The sequence below is a fragment of the Phocoena sinus genome, chromosome 17, assembly GCF_008692025.1.
Source record: "Phocoena sinus isolate mPhoSin1 chromosome 17, mPhoSin1.pri, whole genome shotgun sequence".
Taxonomy (NCBI): domain Eukaryota; kingdom Metazoa; phylum Chordata; class Mammalia; order Artiodactyla; family Phocoenidae; genus Phocoena; species Phocoena sinus.
The window spans coordinates 69150419-69170355 of NC_045779.1; the positions used below are offsets into that span (position 1 = coordinate 69150419).

Here is a 19937-nt window from a genome sequence, read left to right on the forward strand (position 1 = left end):
GAGTCTCATTTATCCTGGAAGATGGTTAACAGTCCCCTATCAACTCATGTCTGGGTCACATCAAAGCCGCTCAGGTTGGCCTCCCTGCCTCTAGCCTCTCACCTCTCCTACCCATTCAGGACACTCTTCCTTAACTAATTATCCTAAAAATTACTTTCATTTTAAAAACTGGAATAATTATAATGTTTTATGTCCCTGCTTTAGGCAAGACACTTTATTGTACACCTTTTTTTCTAATCTGCACGAAAACCTGAAACATAACTATTATTACTCCAATTCCATAGATAAGAAAACAGAACAGAGAAGGTTAATGACTTGCCTGAGGTCACACAGAAAGTTGCTGGCAGAGTAAGAATTCAACCACCCCTCCAGCACCCACAATCTTTCCACCACTAAGCTGACTTCTGGGAAACACCAGTCATAGGAGGTGGACCCTGTGTCAGGTCACCCTGGCAACTTTAAGATCCTTGGACTCTTGGAGTTTTCTCTGCCTAGTTTTCATGGCGCTTCCTGTCCAGTCCAGTTTTTTATCATCCACTAACACAAATCTCCACCCACTGAGGTCAGATGCCTTAGACTCTATCATGTGCGCCTATGCCAGGCCCCAGTATTCCCAGCTGCAAAATGGGACAAATCACACCTCTACCAAGAAGCAACACTGCAAGAGGAAAAAGGCAGCAGACCTGGAATCAGGAAAAACTGGTTTCAAATCCAGTTGGGCAAGTTCTCTATCTGTAAAATGAATGTGGTAAGCCCTTCCTGGTAGGATTGTTGGGCGGAATGAATGAAGTAATGTCTTTAAAGAGTCACTCAGCTAAAACAGCATCTATTCTTGTTGGCAGTGTTGTTTTTGTTATCATTCCTTACTTCATTCTCATACCACCACCCCACCACCTTTCCCTCTGCACACAGATGATAGGTAATGTGACAGGAAACACTTCAAAAAGTCTGCAGCTCTACAAATGCCAAAGATCTGTTCACCACTAATATCCACACCCATGGTGTCTCTGTCAGATTCTAGTGCTTAAGTCTGATCAACTTTTGCATTTCAACCTCCCCAAAAGAATCCCTCCACATTTCCCAGGCTGGGCTCTCTGGACAGGATGGGCTAAGACCACTCACCGATTCCATAGTGAATCTCTTGATGAAAAACTGGAGAGCCTGGAGGCTGAAGATCTCATGTCTCAGCCGTCACATCAGAAAATTACCTGGATGGGGAGGTAGGAAAAAAGGTGACAAGAGTCATCCAGCAGGACTGGGCAGAAGACATTGTCTCAGACCAACACGTGATTTCATGTGGAAGCCAGCACCCCTTTTAGGAATGTTCTTACACCGCAGTGGCTGTCCAGGAATGGGAAGGAAAACAGTGGGGAAACCACTATTTCAGCAATCCACTTTGGGGCTGACATCTCCATCAGTAAATCTGTGCAAGTGCTCAGGAATCCTTCTTGCCTTTCTATTTCTAGCTCTATGTTGGAGAGCAATTTACAAGTCATTAACATCTCTAAACCTGAGCTCCTAAACATGAAATTAAATTGTGCTGACAGGTAGGACAGACAGACAGCCATAGCTGTGTGCCCACGGGGAAGCAGAGGAGTTCCCCCAGCCAAGGGAATCAGCCCCAGGAAGAAGGTGGATATATATGAATCTACATATTTCAGGACAGCCCCTCTGAACCAGAGAGAGGATTTTAATTAATCCATGCATACCAAAGCTTAATTAATTGCCGAGTGCACAGAGCACAGGAAGTCTGGGATTAAAGGTTTTACATAAGGGAAACGGCTTCAATATTTTTGGATGGAGGTGAAACAGAAGTGGGGGTGTGAAAACAAGAGAAGCCAAGGGACCTGCTGGGTCCTTCCCCCAGTTCAGAGTGGTACCTCCATCTGCGGACAGAAACCTAGGGACACACTTGACACACCATCTCCCCATCCCTAAATCACGTGTCTTGAACCTAAATATCTCTCAACCTGCCTCTCTCTCTCCATCTCCACTGACACAGCCCTGGATCAAGCCTCCATCATTCTCACCTGGGCTACTACAACTATCACCTAATTGGTCTCCCCTCATCACCATTTCTCCCTCTGAAATCTGCTCCCCTACACTGAAGCCAGAACAATCTTTTTCTTTTTTTATGTTTTATTATGCAGAATTCTGTACAGACACAAACACAGAGATTCCCAACGCCCAGCCCCAATCACCATCAACTCATAATCAGTCCTACCCCATCCACTCCCTAATCCCTCCCCCTCCCCATGTTAGTTTTTAGAAGCAAATTCCAGACGTCTTATTTCAGTCATTAATAGCACAGCACAGGGGCTTCCCTGGTGGTGCAGTGGTTAAGAATCCACCTGCCAATGCAGGGGACATAGGTTTGTGCCCTGGTCCGGGAAGATCCCACATGCCACGGAGCAACTAAGCCCGTGGGCCACAACTACTGAGCCTGCGCTCTAGAGTCCACGAGCCGCAACTACTGAGCCTGTGCTCTAGAGTCCGCAAGCCACAACTACTGAAGCCCACGCGCCTAGAGCCCGTGCTCCGCAACAAGAGAAGGCACAGCAGTGAGAAGCCCGTGCACCGCAACAAAGAGTAGCCCCCACTCGCCGCAACTCGAGAAAGCCCGCGCACAGCAACAAAGACCCAACGCAGCCAAAAATAAAATACATAAAATAAATTTATTAAAAAAAATAGTGCAGCATGTATCGCTATATAAGGTCTTTTACAAAAATATAACAGCAACACCATTACCACACCTAAAAAGATGATCATTCTTTGATATCACCAAATATCCAATGTTCAAATTTCTAATAGCCTCATAAACGTTAAAAATGCTTTTTAAGTTTTTTGTTTTAAAAAATCCAGACCCAAATACGACTGGTTAATATGCAGAATAAAACTTTTAAGACTCAAATCTGTGTCATCCCTCCACCTCTAGCTTAACATTCTTTAATGGTTTCTCAGTGCTTCCAGATAAAAATGATTGAACACAGTCTGACTCTTGCCCCGCTCCTCTCTGACCTCATCTTGTCCACCCCAGCTCACTGTTGCAGCCACATGACCTTCTTTCAGATCCTGCAACTTTCCACGGTCCTTCTGCCCCAGGTCCTTTGCCCATGCTGTTCCCTCTGCCTGTAAGGCTTCCCCTCTCACTTTGGCTAGCTAACTCCTATACTTCTTTAAATCTTACTTCCTCAGGGAAACTCTTCCTACTCCTCTAGATTAGACTACAGAACTTGTCTGTTTTTAACTATGCATTCATTCATGTGAAGACCGATAAACATATGTTGATTTGATTTGATAATAAGCCATGTGATACAAAGACTGTGTTTGGATTTTCTCATATCCCCAGCACCAACCGCACAATGGTGTCCAGCACAATATTAATCAAGATTTGTTGGATAAGTGATCAAACCACCTTCTTCAACCTTAGATGCCAACGGTGATTGACTGAATCTGCCCGAACTTTGAATCACACATTTCAGTTAGGTGGGGAATTGACAGTCTTATCCTAAAATTGATATGGAAATGCAGTGAACTCAGATAGCCAAAATGATGTGGAGGACACACATTTCCCAATTTCAAAACCTACTACAAAGCTGGAATCATCAAGACAGGGTGGTTGGTACCAGCATAAGCAAAAACATATGCTCTCCTCCAGAATCACAGACCGTGATTTCCCCGTAACATTCACCTTCTGATCACAACTTTACACACTCTACGTACGAGAAACAAGACCCCATTACTGGCATAAATAAGCGATGCCTCTCCCAGCCCATGCCTCACCTTGCCTTTCCTTTGCTCTCCTTGCTTCACCCGAGCACACAGCTAAGACAGTGTATATAGACTGGATCACTGCTCCTATTCTTCACTCTCAACCTGAATTTGAATTATACATCCCTGCCCTTGGTCATGTGTCTTTGTAGTCCTTCCTACTATAGCGGGTGGTAGTTCTTTCCATGCAGCATTGGATTCTGGACTGGACCACTGACTTCTTTACAATGGAATTCGGATGGAAATGACCCTATGCTGGTCCCAAGTCTATCCCTTGCCCTCCTGTGATGTGTCATGAGAGGAGTATGCCTCCCTAGCCCCTTTCAGCTGCTGCCTTTCAGCCTGGACCCCGCAATAAAGACACGTGGAGCAGATCTGAACCAAACCTGTAGTTCAGCCTGAGCCAGCCAAGCCCAACCTAGATCAGCCAAACCACAACTGACCCGGGACCCATGAGCATGAAAATAAACACCTGCCATCAAGCAGGCCATCGCAATTCTGAGGTTTTTGTTACTTGGCAAAACCTGACGCATACACGTGGGAACGCTAATTTACGGACACCAATGAGTATCAACACAGTTGGGAAAAATGAAAGCCTTGCACACAGACAGAGCAGATGTGATGACGATCAGCAAAGCCACCTCTTGCAGAAAACACACCTACTTGGTGCCGATTTGACCCTCACAGGAAGACACTGGGCCAGCTTTACAGATGAGAACATCGATGCTCAGAGATACGCAATAGTGTGTCCAGGACAGTGTGTGGCAGAACTGGGATTCCAACCCAGGTTGTCTGACTCAGGCAGATAGGCTTCCTCTCCTTAAAATAACTCGAAGATGCTCGGAGACAGCTATCACATGAGTCCCTGGTACCCCAATCCACCTCCACCCTTGTCCCACTTCCTTTAATGGGTCTTCACGAGGGGCTGCAGGGACAGGGTATCCTGGTCGGTGAGCCTCTTCAGCTGTTGGGTCCCTTGTTTGTGAAACGAGATCACTATCTTAGCCTGACCTACGGCACTTGACTGGCGTGAACCCCCAGAGAGACGGTGTGTGAAACTGCTGTGTGAGGTGTGACACCAAAGTCAGTGCACACCCTGCTTCCTTGACTCTGAACTCACGCAAATTAGGACAGCATCCGCGTACATGTCAGTGCTGTACCCACACTGCTTTGAAACCGTTTATGCTTTGAAACTGATTTTTGTTTTTCAAAGAGAAATTCTTCCTTTCCAGTTATGAAAGTAATCCAGGTCCATCACGATAAATAGTAAGGCATGAAAATAAAATATTTTAGTATCCCATCCCCTACAGATAAATACTGTTAGGATTTTAAAGCTATGTCCTTTCTGGAACCAGTTCTTGTAAAAGCCAAATAAATAATGCATTTCAATTAACATGATTTTCTTAGAACCAGGGAACTACTAGTAACTTAAAAAAAAAAATTTCACTTTGCATTCATTCATTCAGTCATTCATTCAAGGAATATTTGTCTTGGACTTATCATATGCAGGGAAGACAGAGCCAACAACAAAAAACATTTATAATCTCGAGGAACTAACATTCATTCATTCCTTTTTTTTTTTTTTTTTTTTTTTTTTGGCAGCACCTCACAGCTTATGGGATCTTAGTTCCCTGACCAGGAATTGAACCTGAGGCCACGGCAGTGAAAGCGCCGAGTCCTAACCACTGGACCGCCAGGGAATTCCCATTTGTTCTGTTTTGTTTTTTTCATTTAATCACAAATATTTATTGATCTAGAATTCTGCCTCCATTCAAGGCCTAGTGCTCACTTTTCTGTTTTTTTTTTTTTCTTTCTTTCTTTGCTTTTTTTATTGACATTCATTATTTTTTTCACTGCACAAATAAAAGGAGCACCAACTGCATGCTGGGCACTTGCTAATAATAATAATAGCAGCTTCCTTGCTAGACCTTGTACTCTAACAGTTTGGCTTATAATTAAAAGTTGTCTCCTTAGAACAAATGCATCTGGGTTAGAACTCAGATTATGGCTCTTTGGTGAGTTCTTTATCCTTTCATACTTCAGTTTCGTCACCTTTAAAATTGGGATAAAGTACCTACCTCATACAGTCACTAAGAATTAGTTAGATAATGTAGTTCAAGCACTGAGCAAAACAGTAACTAGTAATGGTGGTAGTAACACTATCGTCTTGTTTAATCCACACAACCATCCTACAAGAATCTGAAACTCAGAGGTTAGGGAACTTGTCATGAGGTCATGCAGGTTACCACTTAGGCACCTGGGGCACAACCCCAGTGGGGACCCTCTGAGAGATGGGAACACACCTTCGAATTGCCACCCTGGGGTAAGGAAGCTGGGGCATTTATGCACCCACTCTCATGCCTCACTGGCCACGCACAGCCAGGGTATGGCATCAGACAGAGATGCAGGAAGCCCTCCCTGGGAACAGGCACCACCTACAGTGCCTTCCAGGGTGGGCTCAAAGATACGGGCAGGGAACACACATCATCTATAACTAGACGTTCAATAAATACACATCAGAGGAGTGAATGTGCGCTACCAACCCCCTTGCTCTTCTCTATAACCTCTCATTTCCCCCTGCCACCAGTGATGGAAGATTTAAAGCAAGTACCTGCTAGAGTGAACCAGAACTCATTATCATCAAACATCGCAATTTTTATCCACCCATGTTTCTGCTTTTTCCATTGAAATTCTATTCTGTGACTTACGGTATGTCATTCCAGAAAGCAATTCCTGTGTGCCATGCAAGAATAGGGACATAAATCATTTAGTACATCAGCCCTTCTTTATTGCCAGTCACCAAATAGGTGTTGAGTTTTATTCAACAGAAGTGACTTCACGGATGCTGGGATTCGTATCCTTTTATAGAGGATGTTATGAATTCTTGAGTCACCAGCAGCTGGCTACAGCTTGGACAGTTTTCTTTGTTCCCATAACATCACGGCAAATACTTTTCCTATTTACTGATGTGATTCTTTCCTGTTCTGTAGAAGCTGTAGTTAGAAAACCAGAGACCTAAAGAAAAAAGCCTGAATACATATTTCGGCAAAACTTCCTCTTGTCTACTAGAAGCTTAGCTTGTCTAGCCCCACTCGAAGTGCCTTCTCTTTCAAGAAGCTTTCTCCAGAAAACGGAACCCTCTTACACTGTTGGTGGGAATGTAAATTGGTACAACCACTATGGAGAACAGTATGGAGGTCCCTTAAAAAACTAAAAAAAGAGCTACAATCTGACCTAGCAATCCCACTCCTGGGCATATATCCAGAGAAAACCATAATTCAAAAAGACACATGCACCCAATGTTCATTGCAGCACTATTTACAATAGCCAGGACATGGAAGCAACCTAAATGTCCATCAACAGAGGAATGGATAAAGATGTGTTACATATACAATGGAATATTACTCAGCCATAAAAAAGAAAAAATGAAATAATGCAATTTGCAGCAACATGAATGGACCTAGAGTCTGTCATGCTGAGTGAAGTAAGTCAGACAGAGGAAGACAAATACCGTACTATATCATTTATATGCAAAATCTTAAAAAAGGGTACAAATAAACTTACCTGCAAAATAGAAATAGAGTCACAGATGTAAAAAACGAACTTACGGTTTCCAAGGGGTAAGGGCAGGGGAGGGATAAATTGGGATTGATATATACACACTACTATATATAAAATAGATAACTAATAATGACCTACTGTATAGCACAGGGAACTCTACTCAATACTCTGTAATGGTTATATGGGAAAAGAATCTTAAAGAGTGGATATATGTATAACTGATTCACTATGTTGTACACCTGAAACTAACATAACATTGTAAATCAACTATATTCCAATAAAAAAAACTTTTTTAAAAAAAAGTTTTCTCCAACTTTCCCAGCCCAACAACCTGTCCATTTCTGAACTCCTACAGCACAAATAACAATAGCAACAATAATAATAATAGTGCCCCCTACTGATCACTTTCTAGGTGCCAGACTCATCCTACGTATAAAACATTCATTATCGCATTCAATCCTCAACACAACCCTGCGAGGAATTGTGATTGTCTGCATTTTACAGATAAGAAAACCGAGGCCCACAAAAATGATGTACCATTTGGTCACACGGCTACTTGGTGGAGGCAGATTCTGGATTCAAACTTGGGACAGCTTGGCTTCAAAGCTCAGAGCTTTACTTACTATGCGAGGTAAGGCAGTATGAATTCTGACTGAATACATCCCAATTTGTATTATTTTCTTTTTAATTTTTATTGGAGTACAGTCGATTTACTATGTTGTATTAGTTCCAGGTGTATGGCAAAGTGAATCAGTTATACATATATCCACTCTTTTTTAGATCCTTTTCCCATATAGGCCATTACAGAGTACTGAGTAGAGTTCCCTGTGCTATACAGTAGGCCCATATTAGTTATCTATTTCATATATAGTAGTGTGTATATGTCAATCCCAATCTCCCAATTTGTCCCTCCCTCCCACCTTACTCCCGGTAACCATAAGTTTGTTTTCTACATCTGTGACTCTATTTCTATTTTGTAGATAAGTTCATCTGTACCCTTTTTTTAGATTCCACATATAAGTGACATCATATGATATTTGTCTTTCTGTTTCTGACTTACTTCACTCAGTATGACAATCTCTAGGTCCATCCATGTTGCTACAAATGGCATTATTTTGTTCTCTTTAAAAAATTATTTATTTATTTATTTTTGGCTGCACTGGGTCTTCGTTGCTGCACACAGGCTTTCTCTAGTTGCAGCGAGCAGGGGATACTCTTCGTTGCAGTGCACGGGCTTCTCACTGCGGTGGCTTCTCTTGTTGCGAAGCATGGGCTCTAGGCACGTGGGCTTCAGTAGTTGTGGCCCATGGGCTTAGCTGCTCCACAACTTGTGGGATCTTCCCGGACCAGGGATCAAACCCTTGTCCCCTGCATTGGCAGTCAGATTCTTAACCACTGCGCTACCAGGGAAGTCCCTATTTTGTTCTTTTTTATGGCTGAGTAATATTCCATGGTTTATATGTACTACCTCTTCTTTATCCATTCCTCTGTTGATACATTATCTTCTGATTGTTTCAAACAGGTAAGTCAAACCTCCTCTCCTGCGGCAATTCTTGAATGGTGAACGCAGAGTCCACCAGAGTTGGTCATGGGGATTTCGTACCAATCACCAGGTCTCTTGGTTTCTATATCCACTAGCAAGCAACGAGCCCTGCCTCCCTACCTGCCCTGAGAAGCCCCAAGTTATTCACCTGTGGCCTTTGACCAGGTAAGTCTGGACTCTCGCCGTGTCCCCCTGCCCACCAGCAAGTGCTTGGGATGGGCTGTTCCTACTGCCTCCATCTGCCCAGGGTTATAATGAATGTATGCTATAGCAGGAAGCAGACAAGACTCTGCAGAAGCCTGCCCCAAGAAAGCCAAGGACGGTTGAGGCGCTCTACCTAACAATGACGTCACTGCTGAACTTCCGCCCGGACCATCCCCTGCCTCACTCGCTGGATAGAATAACAGTCAAAGATGGTTTGGGGTCTCTCCTCTCCAAAGAGGTCAGAGCAAAGGACCCACGATCCAAAAGACCAGAACCACTGTCTGGCTAGATTACAAACTCATGATGACTGTAACCATGTCTTACATCCTGTTTCTTGAGTGGACTGCACACTGGGTCACAATGCAAAGGCAAAGCTGGGTAGCTTGAGACCGTAGTCTGGTGGGGGTAAGGGGACAGGTACAGAGACGACAGGATGAACTCTCGTAAGTGATCTCACCTGGCTGTGAACACATTATTGGACCTGCCTCACAAACATCTCGTAAGTGCCTACTGCATGCTACGTTCCATTGGCTACAGCCTCCCATACATGAGAAGCATCTGTTGGAAAAATGCATCCATTCATTCATTTATTGAAAAAATGTTTCTTAAGCTAAATGCCAAGGATATAATAATGGTTAGCAAAATGGACCTGGTCTCTGCTTAGAACCCACGTTTAAGAGATTCAGACCTTAACCAAATAACCTCACGGATAACGAGAAAAAGTGCCAGGTGCCGTACGAACCTACGTACTGAAGGTGAATAATAAATCCTCAGCATCTTAAAAAGTTGCATTCTGAGAATTGTATAGTGAGTGCCAGCAAGTCTCAGCGAGCCGAGAAGAGAACGAGCAAGTAGGAACCTGAGAGCTGCTGTGCTGGGGGCCAGCTAGGCTCGCTCACTGGCCACACTGCCTGCTCCGCAAGCCCACGGAAGCAGGATCAACTCAGTCGGCGGCACCCCAGAACTGACACATTTCCTTTGGGGTCCCCTGAGAGGAACTGCAAGTGTGAAGTGTGAAACCTGCAGGTACCTAGGGTTTGTTGTGCTACCAACTGTTTTAACAGCACGATCCAGGTCCTTGCAAACAATCACGTGTTCACCGAGCGGGCACAGTGAGCCAGAGTCCCCGTGCTCCCCGCATAACAGAAGGAGCATCGGGCAGTCCGGTGTTGGGGGAATTTCCCAAGCTCTGGAAAGAGGACACTGTTTGCAGCGGGAAGACTTCTGTTCCAGCACTGGTTCTCCCCGCTAATGGCTGTGTGACTCTGGGCCGTGAGCTTCACTTCTGTGAGTCTGTGTCTTCTTCTGGAATATTCAGATGGCAGCAGACAATGATGGTGCCCCCGCACATCGCCTTGATGCTGACAAGTCCATTAAAGTCCAAGTGCATCCTACTGCAAGCAACCGCTGAGACTTCCTGCCTGAGAGCTTGCTCTCGGCCACTAAGGGGCAGGTTAGAAGCGCCAGAGAACTAATACTCCCAGATGCGGCCGTCATACAAGGACGAGAGAAGTGCTAACGCACAGCACATGTGTCATGGACAAGTGCCCCACCAGTGACAACCCACAACTAGAAAGGATGTCAGCAGCCCAGGGTCCTGACTTGGAAGCTTCTCAGCAAGGCCAGCACCATATACATGGTTCCTGTAGCTGGTCAGCCTGTTGTCCACGGGCCACTGCCCCAGGGACAGTCAGGGAGGCTACGACCATGGCCTGGCCTCCACCCTGCACAAAGAAAGGGTTTTGCGTGGAAAGGTGTTCACCCCCCTAGAAGGAAGCCCCTACTGCCAAGTTCCCACAAGGCACCACGCAGAGCCTGTGTGGGCACCAGGCACTTTGCCACCTTTGATTGCGCTAACTCTTCACCCAGCCCCTCATAGTGACAGCACAGCTGTTATTATGATTCCCACCTTACAGAGGAGACAACAGCTCTGATAGGTTAAATAATAATTGAAAAAATAATTGTACAGCTAGCGTATATTGCATGCTTCCTATGTGTATCAGGCACTAAACAAGCAATAACTTCTTTAATCTTCAAAACAACTCTAAGAGACAGGTATACTTATTGTTCCATTCTACAGAGAAGGAAACTGAGGCTAAGACAGAATGAGCATCTCGCTAGGGTTTTCACAGGTAGGAAGTGGAACCTGGATCTGTCTGGCTCCAAAAGACTTCTTTCCTTCAAATCCCACCAACCTTTCAAAGCAGGGGCAGCCTCTGGAGAGAGGTCTCTGCTGTATGGATTTTTCTCCTAGTGCTAGAACTAAAAAAAGACCTACGACAAGCCAGCAAGACCAGCCTTGCCATTCAAGCTCACTCCTAACCCCCTGGAGTAGGTCCAATCAGCATGAACTCACCCAGGCAACCCAATATGACAACACTCTTTGGAATCACATTATTCCTTCCATTTTGTGGACACAGCCCTATTTCACATTTTACTGTTTCTGGAACACAGTGTGTCTTCCCATCAATGAAATGTAATGTGGCAGAGCTTCTGTTTTCTCCTCCAACGCTGTGATGATGTCAAGAATGCATGTTGCAATCAAAGGCATCTCAGAATCAAAGGAAATAAAGTATATCTAAAGAATGTTCAAATCTCTTCTACTAAAAGCACAGAGCAGTCCTTAGAAGGCTGTAAATTTGAGAAATGAGAAGTCTAAACCATCTCGTTCAGATCACTCAAAGAATCCATCAAAGCACACCTGCCCCTGCATGAGGGTTCACCCCACAATTTCCCATCTACCTGTGGCTCAGAAAACTTGGGCTTGGAATCCATGCATATTTGCACTGCTGATAAATAAAGGGAGGGAATTCCCCACTTGTTAGTTCACAGGTAACAAGATCTAATTATGCTGCCCAATATATTGCACAACTATGAAATAAATATATGCCTCTATCCTCTCTTCTGACAGATTCATCCATCCATCCATCCATCCATCCATTCCTACAACAGTTCAACAGATGCAATACTTAAGTTGGGCACCTTCCTCCGATGTAAGGCAGAAAGGGAAATCAATAGTGCAAACATGAACGTTGGCACAAAGTTTAGAATCAGTACAGAATATGGAACATAGAGTGGCTTCACGAGGGAGGTGGAAGCAGCTTCAGGTTTTCAGGGAGGAACAGGGGATACCAGACAGAAAAGACAGGAAGAGGGGCTTCAGAGAACACAGAGTGTTAAGGTCTAAGCCACAGGCTAAGAAAGAGCTTTCTGAAAAATGGAAAAATGTTTGCTGACCCCTCTGCCATGTCTAAGACCCAGCGCTGATACTTCTGTCACAATGTCCAGCCTGCTAAGCCGTGCTCCCAGGCGCCCTGTGCCAGCACGCTGAGCCAGGCCCTGCCCAGTGTGTCTGAATTCCTGCAACCTCGGCCAGGCTGGCCTCCCGCTCCAGATTCTCAGGCCTCCCACCCCTGGATATGCTTTTTGTTCTGGGGATCTGGCCAAGTTGTTTCACCTCTGTTTCCACTTCCCCATCTGCGGGAGTGGGATGGTTAGTAGCTAACTCTGGGGGTGGCTGTATAATTCCTGGCACGTAGTCGGTGCTCACTGCAGAGGTAAGTCCATGAGGTGAGGAACCCTGTCTGGTTTGTAAACCAGAAAATTCTCAGTACTTTGAACATGTCTGTTCTAAAGGACCAGATACATATATTTTTTTTAAGTTCTGTGTGGTTAAAAGAAAACACATAACACAGAATTTACCACCTTAACCATTTTAAAGTGTACAGTCCAGTAGTGTTAAGTATATTCACATTGTTATAACAGGAGATCTCCAGAACTATTTCATCTTGTAAAACTGAAACTCTACACCCATTAAACAACAACTCCCCATACCTCCTCCCCCCAGCCCCGGGCAACCACCATTCTACTTTTTATTTCTATGAATTTGACTACTTTAGATACTGCACATAAATGGGATCATACAGTATTTGTCTTTTTGCGACTGGCTTATTTCACTTAGCATGATGTCCTCCAGGTTCATCCATGTTGTAGCATGTATCAGAACTTCCTTCCTTTTTTTTTTTTTTAATAAATTTATTTTTGGCTGCATTGGGTCTTCGCTGCTGTGCGCGGGCTTTCTCTAATTGCGGCGAGCAGGGGCTACCCTTGGTTGCGGTGCGCGGGCTTCTCATTGCGGTGGCTTCTCTTGTTGTGGAGCACGGGCTCTAGGCACGCGGACTTCAGTAGTTGTGGCATGTGGGCTCAGTAGTTGTGGCTCGCGGGCTCTAGAGTACAGGCTTAGTGGCTCAGTGTTGTGGCACACAGGCTTAGTTGCTCCGCGGCAATGTGGGATCTTCCTGGCCCAGGCCCTGAACCCGTGTCTCCTGCACTGGCAGGCGGATTCTTAACCACTGCGCCACCAAGGAAGTCCCTCCTTCCTTTTTAAGGCTGGATACTGTTCCATGATATGTACATATGACATTTTGTTTATCCATTCATCCACTGATGGACATTCGGGTCGCTCCCACCTCTTGCCTACCGTCAACAAGGCTGCCATGAACATGGATGTTTGAGTATCTCTTTGAGACCCCAATTCTTTTGGATATATACCCAGAGGCGGATTTGCTGGATCATACGGTAATTCTATTTTTAATTTTTGAAGAACCACCACACTGTTTTCCACAGAGGTTGCACCATCTAACAATCCCACCAACAGTGCACAAGGGTTCCAATTTCTAGGACTGGATACATAGTTGAAGAGTAAACGAATGATATATCTGTTGAATGAATAATAGACATAGCATAATAACACAGTACTTTTTGATGGGCTGACACTTTCCCTCAGCTAACTTACAGTCTCATTAAGTATACCCAAGAATAGGAAATAAGGGCAAAATGCCACACTGATACAACTGCAGGAACATACTGGAACCCTCCCCATACAAAGACTAACATTGCTCCCATGACCATGCTCGGTATCAGAAGTTCCTCCGGGACAAGAACCATGACTTACTCTCCTCTAAATCTCTGATCTTGACCCCCAAACCCCTGGCCAGGAGGCTGATGTGCAGTGGGCACAAAGCAATATTTGCTGAATGGTGACAGAGGGGCAGGTTCAATCAAGGAAGGCTTCCTGGAAGAAGATGGCTTTGCAAGAGAAAGAAGACAGACTGGCAGAGAAAAGGAAGAGCAGGTGTGGCTGTAGAGAGGGGCCTGACTCATTGGTTTCATCTCATTCCTGAAAGCAGAGGCGATGTGTGTTTAAGACGCAACATTATAATAAAGTCATGTGACATGATGATGCAACATGCCTCACAGGTGCTCAGTTAACACCTGTTGACCAAATACATGATCAGAATGAGAGTAAAACAAACAAGGGAAACATCAGAAAGACTTCTGTATGATTTGTCAAAATGAGAAATTGGGGGTTCCTTTTAAGCTACAGGGCAATATTCACATGACCTAAACCAGCTTTCCCAGTTCACTACCTCCAGAACAGGAAGCTCGAGAAGAAACTACCTTCCAGCCCTACCCTGAGGAAGCCTCATGACACCACTGTTGGGGCAACCCCAATCCTCAAACTTCTTTCTGAAAATTCATCTCTACTTCTTAGGAATTTTACTGCCTGTAAACCCAGAAGAATCAACCCATGTCTACAAGACTTCTCTTCAAAATGAAATTTCTCCAGAGTCAAGACTCTTTCCTTCTACTGAGGATTTACATCTTCTCTATTTCACAGCTGTTTGTCTCCAAGGTGACAAGGCGACACAGGCAGGATGCTACGCCTAGATGCAGCTGACTCACTGCAGGCTTGAGTCCACTCCCTGCACCGCTCATGTCACTGCCACTGGAGTCACCGAATCCAGGATGCTCACCAGATTGGAACGCCCTGGGAACATCACCGAGGCAGGCAAAACAGAATTGTTAACAAAGCAACCCCACACCCCATCCCCACTCTTCCAGAGAAGCCTTTGGGGGAACCAGAGGACCCTGTAGCTAACACACTGCCTGGCTCAGAAAACGTTCGTTGAGTGAATGAACGAATGACCACCTAAACAAACACCCTCATACCAAGACTTTTGAGCACACTTTCATTTACCATCAGAGTCCAGTTGCCAAGCGGTCAACACCAGCTAAACAGTGCCATGGATTCCTGCAAGCCTCTTGCTTTGCAACTGTCTCAAATGTAGGTCACCCTAAGCACCATCTTCTGGAGCCTGGTATGAACCAAACTTCTCTTAGAATCAAGCCTTCTCACCTTCCCCAACTCTACTTCCGTTAAATGACAAAGAACCACAAGGAACTGAGTCTGAGGTGGGAATATTCGTGCCCCAGAGCAGCAGGAGATTTGGCCTCTTCTATCTGCTTTGGAGACAAACCATCTCATGGAAAGTCCATTGGATCCTCAGAGCCTCAGGTGCCACAGGGGAAAAATTAGGATAACGCCCGGGTCTCACAACTGCTGTGTTTGCTGGAAACCAGGGAGACAGAGCAGGAAGAACATCAGACACTTCTCGCTCTGGCAACATGGCAGCCTGAGCTGACGTGGGTACCCTTCCCCCTTGTTATAAACACATAAAATCTTGAATGAGTGTGACTCACGTGGTTTACAATATATAATCAAAAAAGGAAAGAAGAAAAGAGGGGACCCCATGCCATGTACAAAGGCCATGCTCCAGTACACATCTATGTCCAGCTGCACGCACACACACAGACAGGCAGGCCTGCAACAGAGGAACGCAGGCCAATTCTTGTGGGCACGACAGGCTGCTGGGCGGTCCCCAGATACCATCCGGGGCCCTTACAAAGGACTCCATGTGCTGGGTCAGGACGTTCCAGCGTCAGGCTGCTTCCTCTGTGGAAGCGGTTCTCCTGGCTTGCTCTGATACAAGAGACAGGGCGGAAAGACCAGTTCCCTCTCACGGCACTGGGATTATTGTGGAAAGGGGGCCTCTGAATCATTTAAGCATGGAGGGTCCACATTTGCAGAAGCCAATTTCCCGAGGCAGAAAACCCAACTACTGGCTTTAGAAAAAAAAAAAAGAGGAGGGTGGAGATTATGGGCTGACCAAACTGAGAAATCCAGGGATGGATGTAACTTCGGGCACGGCTAGATTCACTCAAAGGATATGGTCAGAGAGGACCTAGTCTGCGTCTGCTGGTTCTGCCTTCCTGGAGGGGTGACAGGGGTATTTCAGGCAGGTCTGCCCCCAGGGGGCCACTGGCCTTCAGGTTTATGTGCAGTCACAGCCCAGCAATCCCTGAGGAAGGAAAGCCTCTCTTCCCCCGTAGTTCCAATAAAAGTCTCAGGGTTGACTCTGACTGTGTGTACAACCTTGAACTCAACTCTGTGGCCAGGGGCTGGAACATTCCACTGGCTGGGTATCGCTCATGGGTCCATACGAGTATATGGGCTGGGTCAAGTCCACAGGACCTACGAAGACTAAGGGGAGCTGGGTACTTATCTAAAGGAAAGTAGGGAAAAGAAAGAGAGAAGGAGAAAGAAAAGGAGGAAGGGGGAGGGAGAGAGGAAAAAAACATGGTATAAGACACAGTTAATTTTTATTTTAAGGAATAAAATAGCAATCAATTTTGACTTTAAATAAAACAAAAAGAACAGGGCTTCCCTGGTGGCACAGCTGTTGAGAGTCCGCCTGCCGATGCAGGGGACACGGGTTCGTGCCCCGGTCTGGGAAGATCCCACATGCCGCGGAGCGGTTGGGCCCGTGAGCCATGGCCGCTGAGCCTGCGTGTCCGGAGCCTGTGCTCCGCAACGGGAGAGGCCAAAATAGTGAGAGGCCTGTGTCCGCAAAAATAAAAAAAAGAACAGCAGCAGAACGAGCTTTTGTGTCCTTTTTCACTATAACAGCTTTGATGAGATATAATTCACATACCATACAATTCACCGATTTAAAGGATACAGGTCAGTGGTTTCAATATAATTCACGGAGCTGGGCAACCATCACCACAATCAATTTTAGAACATTTTCATTTTGCCCCAAAAAGAAACCCCGTACCTATCAGCAGTTACTCCCCACCAATTCCACCTCCACCCCCTCCTGGCAAAAGAACAGCCTAACTTTCTGTTTCTACAGATTTGCCTATTCTGAAGATTTCATATACACGGAATCATACAACAGGTGGGTTTTAAAAATTTTGATTTTTGTGGCAAAATCTACAAAAAAAAACCCATTTCCTGAACTCCTGGTTGAACTCAGGGCCTCTGGTTCTGATGGAGTGGAGTCGGGCCTCACTCCCTGGAATCGTTACTAAGGATGTGGACCAGAGGAGGGATGACAGGGGCTGGGAGACCCTACCCTGAGGAGGCCTGAGACGGTTGGTACCAGCTGGAGATGGCATGTTGCCCGGCGTGACTCAGCAGCGAGGGCGTAAACCCTCCAGGAGGCCTGGTCCAGGCTTCCGGTCTCGCCCCTGGCATGGTACATGGCGGAGTGGAAAAAGCATGAGCTTTAGTCTAGCAGATGTTCCAAGGAATCCCCAGGGAAGGGCACCGTGGGGTTCTACCCAGCACCTTTCCTCATTCCTGACTTCATTCGGGTTAGCCCTTCTCCCAGGAAGCATGTGCTCCTGCAGCTCCCGGGTGTGGGCCCAGCTGGTCCAAAACCCTCCCAGCAATTTGCCAGTAATCAGTCTAAAGGACATGTGACCCAACTTGGGTCAAGGAGACTTGAAATTGGAGGTTTCTGGGAAAGCTCTTTCTCAATCTCCTAGAAGAGGTTTAAGAAATGGTGTCTTCTCTCTTCCTCTGGACGTTATAATAAAGGTGCTCAAAGTGGATGCGGCCTGTCTCACTACCAGTCTCAGGGAGAGGCCTACACATGAAGAAAGACAGGCCTGAAGAACTACAGGAAAATGGAGCGGGGCTCCTGGAATAGACACTAATTCTGTGCTACGTGTCCCATGCTCCACTATCCCCTTGTGCCCCAAATTGGCCTCCAGGGACTAATAACGCAAGGGCCCCCTACCCTCTGGCTACAGGATGGTTTTGGCCAACAGGGAGCCCTAGCAGGAGACAGGAAGGAGGGGGAGAGTGAGGTATCATCCTCCCTGCTGCCCCCCTCTGGCCCCCACCCCTGCTCCCTGTCTGGGGGTCACTGCAAACTGGCTGTCACCCTCAACCCAAGCCTCAGCTCTGGTCAGGGCCCCTCCTCGTGCCCTCGCTGTCTCCAGGTTCTAGCAACTGTCCCCTCCCCACCCCTAAACTGTGCACTGACACAGCAGCCCCAGGGCCATGTGCCCGGGGCCCCCGCACTGTCGCTGGAGCTTCCCTGCACCTGCCACACCTTCTTAAAGGTCCCTTGATGTGGCCCACAAGCACAGGAAAGATGCTCAAAGGCCTCAGTCATTAGAAAAATGCAAATCAAAACCACCATGACATACCACGTCATACCCGCCAGATCAGCCGTAATACCAAAAAACATAAAGTAAGTCTTGGCGAGGGCGTGGAGAACTGGAACCCTCACACGTTGCTGGGGGAGATGTAAAATGGTCCAGACACTTTGGAAAAGTCGGCAGGTCCTCAAAACATTAAACACAGAGTTAGCAGATGACTCATCAATGCCATCCCTGGGTATATATCCCGAAGAGCTGAAAACAGATTTTCAAACAAACACTTGTATGTGAATGTTCACAAGGGCACTACTCACGATAGTCAGAAGGTGGAGACAACCCAAATGTCTATCAACAGATGAACAGATAAACAACACGTGGTCTAGCCATACACTGGAATATTCTTCAGCCATAGAAAGGAATGAAGCGGTGACTTCCCTGGTGGCGCAGTGGTTAAGAATCCGCCTGCCAGTGCAGGGGATGCAGGTTCGATCCCTGGTCTGGGAAGGTCCCACATGCTGCGGAGCAACTAAGTCCATGCGCCACGACGCCTGAGCCCGCGCGCCTAGAGCCCGTACTCCACAACAAGAGAAGCCACCACAGTGAGAAGCCTGCGCACCGCAATGAAGACCCAACGCGGCCAAAACAAACAAACAAACAAAAACCAAAAAGGAATGAAGTACTGATACGTGCCTTGACATGGATGAACTTCAAAATCGTTATGCTAAGGGGAAAAAGCCAGACACAAAGGGTCATATATCGTATGAATCCACTTACATGAAACATCCAAAATAGCTAAATCCTTCGAGACACAGAGCACACGAGATGTCGCCAGGGGCTCAGAGACAAGGAAAGGGGGCTGGTGAGGAGTGACTGTTCAGTGGGTTCAGCGTCTCCTTTTGGGGTGATGAGCAAGCGGTCAAACGACACTGTGACTGTACCAAATGCCACTGCACCGTATGCTTTAAAATGATTAATGGTTAGGTTTACGTCAATTTTACCTCAATTACAAAAATTCCTTTATGCAATTCTTGAATTATCTTAATTCAAGGATGCTCTGGATATCCTGTGGGGACAGTGACACAGCACCCCTGCTCACACCATCCCCACCCCGTGCAGTTATGTGAGTGTGCTTCCTCGTGGCTTCATTTAAGCCTGTTTTGGTCTATGTTGCAGGAAGTTTCCTAATTGACATACCCACTCAACCACTTCCCAGCCAGAGACATCCGGAGAGTGTCTAAGCGTCTGTGAGTTTCAGTTTCCTCATCTGTCAAATTGAGTCACTAATACCAACTTCACTGGGTTGCTTTAGGATTACTGCCGCACTTATTCAGGAAAATGTATAAAATGTATCTAGAACATCCGATGGAGCTCAAAGGGTGATTTCTTTCATTCCTCTTAACATCAAATTATCTCCCTCCGGGGCAAGAATAACGTTAGAACTGGTACCAGGCTCAAAGGAGGAGCAAACAGCGTAGCGGCTGGGCAGGCAGGCTCTGGCACCAGCTTGCAGAGCCAAACCCCAGCTGCGCCGCTTGCTGTATACACTGAGTGCATAATGAACAGA

General features: G+C 46.1%; 1 protein-coding gene across 1 annotated transcript in view; it reads right to left on the bottom strand.

Moving 5' to 3' along the window:
• Positions 1-19937, bottom strand: part of ASAP1 (ArfGAP with SH3 domain, ankyrin repeat and PH domain 1) — a 353144-nt gene that overhangs the window by 311536 nt on the left and 21671 nt on the right. Inside the window, 1 exon segment of the mRNA XM_032610031.1 lies at positions 1123-1208. Within this exon segment, the coding sequence (XP_032465922.1) occupies positions 1123-1181 (59 nt within the window). The 5' untranslated portion in view covers positions 1182-1208.